The sequence below is a fragment of the Anomaloglossus baeobatrachus genome, chromosome 10 (genome assembly GCF_048569485.1).
Source record: "Anomaloglossus baeobatrachus isolate aAnoBae1 chromosome 10, aAnoBae1.hap1, whole genome shotgun sequence".
Classification (NCBI taxonomy): domain Eukaryota; kingdom Metazoa; phylum Chordata; class Amphibia; order Anura; family Aromobatidae; genus Anomaloglossus; species Anomaloglossus baeobatrachus.
In genome coordinates, this window is record NC_134362.1 from 197,608,817 (window position 1) to 197,616,036 (window position 7,220).

Genomic DNA, 7,220 nt, shown 5'->3' on the forward strand with positions numbered 1-7,220 from the left:
TCCGAACTGGACGCTTACCAGTGTGGTCCAGAGCCGTGGTCGTACCGCTCCTCCGAACTGGACGCTCACCAGTGCGGATCAGCGTCATGGTCGCACCGCTGCTCCGAACTGGACGTTCACCAGTGCGGATCAGCGTCATGGTCGCACCGCTGCTCCGAACTGGACGTTCACCAGTGCGGATCAGCGTCATGGTCGCACCGCTGCTCCGAACTGGACGTTCACCAGTGTGGTCCAGAGCCGTGGTCGCACCGCTCCTCCGAACTGGACGTTCACCAGTGCAGATCAGCACCGTAGTCGCACCGCTGCTCTGGACTGGATGCTCACCAGTGAGGATCAGCGTCATGGTCGCACCGCTGCTCTGAACTGGATGCTTACCAGTGTGGCTCAGTGCTGTGGTCGCACCGCTGCTCTGAACTGGACGTTCACCAGTGCGGATCAGCACCGTAGTCGCACCGCTGCTCTGAACAGAACACTCACCAGTGCAGATCAGCACCGTAGTCGCACTGCTGCTCTGGACTGGATGCTCACCAGTGCGGATCAGCTTCATGGTCGCACCGCTGCTCTGGACTGGATGCTCACCAGTGCGGATCAGCTTCATGGTCGCACCGCTGCTCTGGACTGGATGCTCACCAGTGCGGATCAGCTTCATGGTTGCACCGCTGCTCTGGACTGGATGCTCACCAGTGTGGATCAGTGCCGTGGTCGCACCGCTGCTCTGGACTGGATGCTCACCAGTGCGGATCAGTGCCGTGGTCGTACCGCTGCTCTGGACTGGATGCTCACCAGTGTGGATCAGCGCCATTGTCTCATCGCTGCTCTGAACTGGACCCTCACCACTGCGGATCAGCACAGTGGTTGCACCGCTGCTCCGAACTGGATGCTCACTAGTTTTTTTATTGCATGGGAAGAAGGGGATCCCCTAATCATACAGCTTCAGCGCAGCACTTCCAAGATCTAAAGCAAAGAGCTTTCAAGCATGTGCTCATTCCCTAGCGAACCGGGCGCCTCTATTTCATTGCAGCCGTGGCCGGTAACCTAGACAACAAACAATAAACTATAAAATTAAAAATCCTGAGAATTATTTTTAATAGGTAAATTGCAAAGTTGATTTTTTCAATATTACCCATTCAAGAGTTGAGAGAGCCCCTTTAAATGCTTTATTTGGTTACCAAACACAGCTCTGGCAGTTGCTTTTTCTCCCCCATGCTTTACACTGCTGCTGTATAAATATTTAGGATCGTTAGTAAGTCAGTTTAATGTACAGCAAGGGCAAAATAATTAGAATTTACAGGAAACTTTCATGGGGAGAGTCGGCCAGCCATTCCAGTGGAAATTGGCGGATTTGTACCACGTTAATATGTACCGCGGCCTTTAAGATTAGCCAGGGGTTTCTCCAAATCCTCTTTTTTGGCTGCCTATTCTGAGCTTCTGTTTGTTTTTTCGTGTTCCAGCGAGAAGGCATAAAGGAAGGAGATTACATTGTGGCGGTGGAAGACAAGGACTGCAAGTGGTGCTCCATAAATGAGGTGATGGGCATGCTCAGCGGAATACGGGAAGAAGGGAAGGAGATCAAAGTGGTCAGTATCCAGGACCAGACCTCCAGTATGGTGAGTGCACTCAGAAATACATGGCTGATCCCCAATATTAGGAATTTACTACAATGGGGGAGAACAGGTCAGCAAAAATCAGTTTCGGCACACGTCATAAAACAGATCACATGGGGGAAAGCTGACGTCCATTGTTCCTTTGATCCCCACTTTCGACAATCCCTACTTTTTATAATAAGCTGATGATAAAGTATTACCCGTTCCGGACTTCCAATGACGGGTGTCATGTATGGGGGGCAGCAGGCATTCTGCTTTCCTGCGGCGCCCCCCCTAGTAGAAAAGAAAAGCATTACACAGTGTGCATTTAAAGGGAACCAACCAGCAGGATTTTGAGATATAAAATAAAGCCAGTGCTATACTGGCACTAGGATGCTGAATGTAACCATACCTTTTGTTCTAAGATTGAATGTTTTATTTCACAGATATGTGCAGCTAAAGTTCCAGCAATGCACTGCTATTTGATTGACAGGTGCAACAGGAAGGGGATATGTGGGTCGGCTCTTGCTATCTATTCCCGCCCCTGTCTGTCGCCGTCATAGATGTTAATTCCGGCGCAGGCAGACAGACAGGGGCGGGAATAGATAGAAAGACCTGACTCACATATTCCCTGCCTGTTGCACCTGTCAATCAAATAGCAGTGCATTGCTGGAACTTTACTTGCACATATTTCCGAAATAAAACATCCAATCTATAAACGAAAGGTATGGTTACATTCAGCATCCTAGCGCCAGTATAGCAATGGCTTTACTTTATATATGAAAATCCTGCTGGTTGGGTCCCTTTATATCAGTGGTTGTCTATGTAATGGAAGTCCTCCAGAGAAGAGAGGTGTACTTTATTATAACTACTCTCCAGTCTGGAAACGAGATGAGGATCCCGAACAAGGGAATTCCCTATTAATTTGAATAAGAATAAATCCAAAAAATAAAATATTATTATTTTAATGTTTTAATCTATTTTATATATATATATATATATATATATTTATATTTATATATATTTATATATTATATATATTTATAATTTTTTAAATTTTTAAATTATTTTTAAATAATTTTTATATTTATATATTATATTTATTTATATATATATATATATATATATTTATTTATATATATTATATATATATTATATTTATATATATATATATATATATATATAATAAAGTAGATATAAATTAATTATCTTTATTTTTTAATGTGTGTATATATATATATATGAGTAAACAATAAAATAAATAAATATATGTGTGTGTGTGTGTGTGTGTGTATATATATATATATATATATATATATATATATATATGAGATGAATGGAGCATTTAACAAATGAATGTAGTAAAAACAATAAAATAAATAAATAAAAAAAATATATATTATATATATAGCTATCTATCTATATATATATATATATATATATATATATTAGAAGAATAAACAATAAAATAATTCGTATTTACTTTATTTTATATATATATTTGTATACAAAATAAAAAATGTAAGTAATATTTATATTTTATTATTACTTTTTTATTATAATTTAATTACATATTATATATAAATATATCTGAAAATAATAAAATATAATTTTGTTTATTCTTTGTTTTAATTGATACATATATATGTATGTTAAATAAATGATAAAAAAATGTTAAATATATATATTTATTTTTTTAAAACTTGACGTTGTGCCCTCATTTGTCGTATACACATAAAACATATCTATAGTCCCCCCATCCTCCAAGGGGGGCATAGGGTATATCCGTTCGGTCTCTGGAACTTCTATTTTTGTCCTGCAAGGAATAGCTTAGGAGATTACACTTTTCCATATGGAAATATTCAGTAAAAAAAACCAAAAAATTTTACCTTTTTTTTGCAATTGAAGCCTATGGGCAATGTATACCTATACAGTAGCATGCATCGGAAGTGTATGTTGCAAAATTCCTTCAGTGCAAAAAACCCCAGCATAGTGTAAGTCGTGCACATAGAAAATGCTCAATTAAAGCTGCAAAACCAGATGCAGCCCATGGACAGGAGTGGCACTGTTTTTGGAATAAAGCAGCCATGTTTTTTGTTTTTTTTTTTTATCCCTATACGACCCCTTTCCATATTCTTCTCTTTACTATTACATTTCGGTTACCTCTATGGTGGTTGATTATATCCCATTCTTCTTTTTCTCTATTCAGCATAACAAGAGTGCCACGTACTCAGCCGGGATGCAGAAGACCTACTCCCTGATCTGCCTAACAATGGACGACGACAAGAACCCCAAAATCCAAAAAGCGACAAAAAAGTTATCCTTCCTCAGCTGGGGATTCAGAAACCGTCAGAAAGCGGCCAGCACCCTGTGCCTCGCGTCCCCCGCCGCCCCCAAGCCTCAAAGCAGCAAACTGTTCCTCTCACCCTACGACTCCCGGGCATGTGACAGTGCCATGTACTGACCCCTCCTGCCCCAAAAAGACTCACGTAGAGACAACTGTGACAATCCCGAGAGCTGTGACCAATAATTTATACATTTTCTCATTGAACAGGATTTTTTTCTTCCACGTCCTCCTTCTCCTCTTCTCATACCTGTAAAGTTACTGAAACTTGGATCTGTTCTTAAGTAGTTAAAAAAATGTTTTTTTTAGATTATTTTCTATAGAATATTACAAGTGAAAAAAATGTGTTTTTAGATTGGACGACAATTGTAGCCATTGTTACTTGCAGAAACTCCGGAAGAAAACTTCTAGCAGGTGAAATGCTGCCACCTGCAGGTCATAGGCAGGTAGTGCATTGCTATTATTGGGTATATCCATCCTTTTTCACATTTTTTTTTTTACCGTACCCATGCATCAAAAAAAAAAAAAGCCTTAATTAAAAATGTACTATTCTTTTATTCACAAAGCTCCTGTGCAAACCTATGCACTTTCATGGGAGCAGACAACAAACCCTGCATGATCTGAACTTGCCGTCATATTTTCTTGCTTTCTAACCTATTGAATGTAATTAGCAGATATTTTTTAAAGAAAGAATGACTCCAGGATGAAATTCTGCAGATTTTGTTATCATGGAGGTGCACAGAGCGGAAAAGTTATGCATGCACGGGCGCAAAAAAACCCCTATATCAACACTTATCCACCAGTACTGCACCAATACCATCAATTGTGTGATTAGCTGCAGCGGTCATGCATGTACGTGACACATAATGTCCATTTATCATGAGATTGGCTGCAGCGGCAATGCATGTATGTCATGCATCATGTCCTTTAATTGCGTGATTGGCTAGAGCAGTCATGCATGCATCTTGTCCTTTTAATCATGTGATTGGCTGCAGCGGTCATGCACGTGCATCATGTCCCTTAGACATGTGATCTGTTGCAGCAGTCATGCATGTATGCCATGTATCACGTCCTTTAATAGTATGATTGGCTGCAGCGGTCATGCATAATGTCCATTGATTGTGTGATTGGCTGCAGTGGTCATGCATGTATGACATGCAACATGTTCATTAGTTGTGTGATTGGCTGCAGCAGTCCTGCAAGTACGACATGCATCATGTCCATCAATCGTGTGATTGGCTGCAGCAGTCATGCATCATATCCATCAATTGTGTGATTGGCTGCAGCGGTCATACATATACAGCATGCAATATATTCATTGTGAGATTGGCTTCAGCGGTCATGCATGTATCTCATGCATTATAATTATTGTGTGATTGGCTACAGCGGTTATGCATGTATGTCATGCATCACATTGATTGTGTGATTCTCTGCAGCGGTCATGCATGTATGTCATGCATCATATTCATTGTGTGACTGGCTGCAGTGGCTATGCATGTATGTCATGCATCATATTCATTGTGTGACTGGCTGCAGTGGCTATGCATGTACGTCATGCATCATATTCATTGTGTGATTGGCTGCAGCAGTTATGCATGTACATTCATCATATTCATTGTGTGATTGGCTGAAGCGGTCATGCATCATGTCCATCAATCATGTGATTGGCTACAGCGGTCATGTACAGACAGCACTGTACCACCAAGACTTGTGATTGGCTGCAGCGGTCACAAAAATGAGGTGTGTGACATCCTCATTGCAGAATCTGCAAAAGTCAGAAATCGCGGCAGCTTCCGTGGTCGTCTTATTTTGCGCCGGTGCTGAAAGCATTTACCGCGTGCACATACAAATTTGCAGATGATGACGGGTGCAGATTTTTTTGAAAAAGAAAAAAAAAAGTGGCCAAACCCTTTAAGTGAAACTTTGGAATATTCTGTATTTGTTTGTATAATGTCGCTGTTATTTTACACATGGACCAAAGATGTAGCAGGGACGGTGGCGGCGGCACAGACCTCGACTTTCCTCCAGATGCTGCTATAGACGACGCGGTCACTGCGGTGACTACAACCCCTATCCGGTACGATGCCGGACGTATGGTAGCGATAGACGGCATTATCTGCACATGATGATTGTTGTGTAGGTCGGCGCTCCGCACATCTCTGACCCGGAGACTCGCACGCTCGCAGGTCGCGCCGCAAATTCTAACCCTCTTTTCATAGATACAAGTAACAAGGTTAAAACATTTTGTTTTCTGCTGATATCGGACGCTGCGTTCCCCCTATAAGGGAAATAGTGTAAATATCTGTTAAATAGAGAGGTTTCCTTTTTTTAGGTTTATATAAGATTGTATATATTTAATGTATTTAAGAGGGCGTAAGTGAACGCCACAGACAGCGGAGATTGCCGGACCCCGGCGGCGTTTAGGTTGAGATTATATTGTGCAATATCGCGTTTCATTCTAGAATATAATGTCTGCGGAGCGGCAGCAAAGTCTGTCCCGAATAATAAAAGGACTTTTATTACATCCCGTCAAGTTTGGCGTTTTCTTTACTAATTTAGAGGAATCATCCAGCGCCTCTCACTGAGTATTTCCAGCCCCCCGCTGCCGGCGGTACCACCGAGAACAGCTGATTGGTGGGAGTACCAGGCCCATCAGACATTGATGACCTATCCTAAGGATAAGCCATCAATTTAAAAATAGTGGACAACCCCTTTAAATAATTACATCAATATGTGGTAGGTTACAATAGTAAGATTAAAGCATATCACCACCAGGGGGCAGCAGCACACACTTTAATAAAGGACCAGAGATAGATGGGATAAGCATCACAATACATAACCCTTTAGGCTGTGTTCACACACTGCGTTTTTTACCTGCGTTTTTGGTCCGTTTTTGCTGCAGAAATTTCTTGAGAAATTCTTGTAACCTTTCTGCAGACATTCCCCAGCAAAACCTATGGCAAAAAAATTAGCTGTGCGCACACTGCGTTTTTTTCTTAAGAAAATCTACTGAAAGAATTTTCTTAAGAAAAAGAATGAGCATGTCACTTCTTTTCTGCAGCTAACTGCGTTATTTGCCATAGATAATTGGCACAATAACGCAGGGAGCAACCAGCGGTAAAAACGCACCAAAAACGCACCGAAAACGCGGCAAAAACGCAGGTGCACTAATCCTTCACTCAATAAATTTCTTAAGAAAAATCATTTTTCTAGTGTGAACATAGCCTTAGGGTGTGTGCGCACGCTGCAAACATTTTCTGCATCACAAAATGCGCTTTGTGGCCAAAACACAC

The 7,220-nt window shown here is 41.2% G+C and overlaps 1 protein-coding gene across 1 annotated transcript in view; it reads left to right on the top strand.

The window, feature by feature from the left end:
• The window catches only part of RHPN2 (rhophilin Rho GTPase binding protein 2), a 70,561-nt gene extending 64,110 nt beyond the window's left edge, over positions 1 to 6,451 (top strand). Inside the window, exons 14-15 of the mRNA XM_075326110.1 lie at positions 1,452 to 1,607; positions 3,793 to 6,451. Of these exons, the coding sequence (XP_075182225.1) occupies positions 1,452 to 1,607; positions 3,793 to 4,047 (411 nt within the window). The 3' untranslated portion in view covers positions 4,048 to 6,451. The remainder of the gene's footprint in view (positions 1 to 1,451; positions 1,608 to 3,792) is intronic.
• Positions 6,452 to 7,220: the final 769 nt, after the last annotated feature.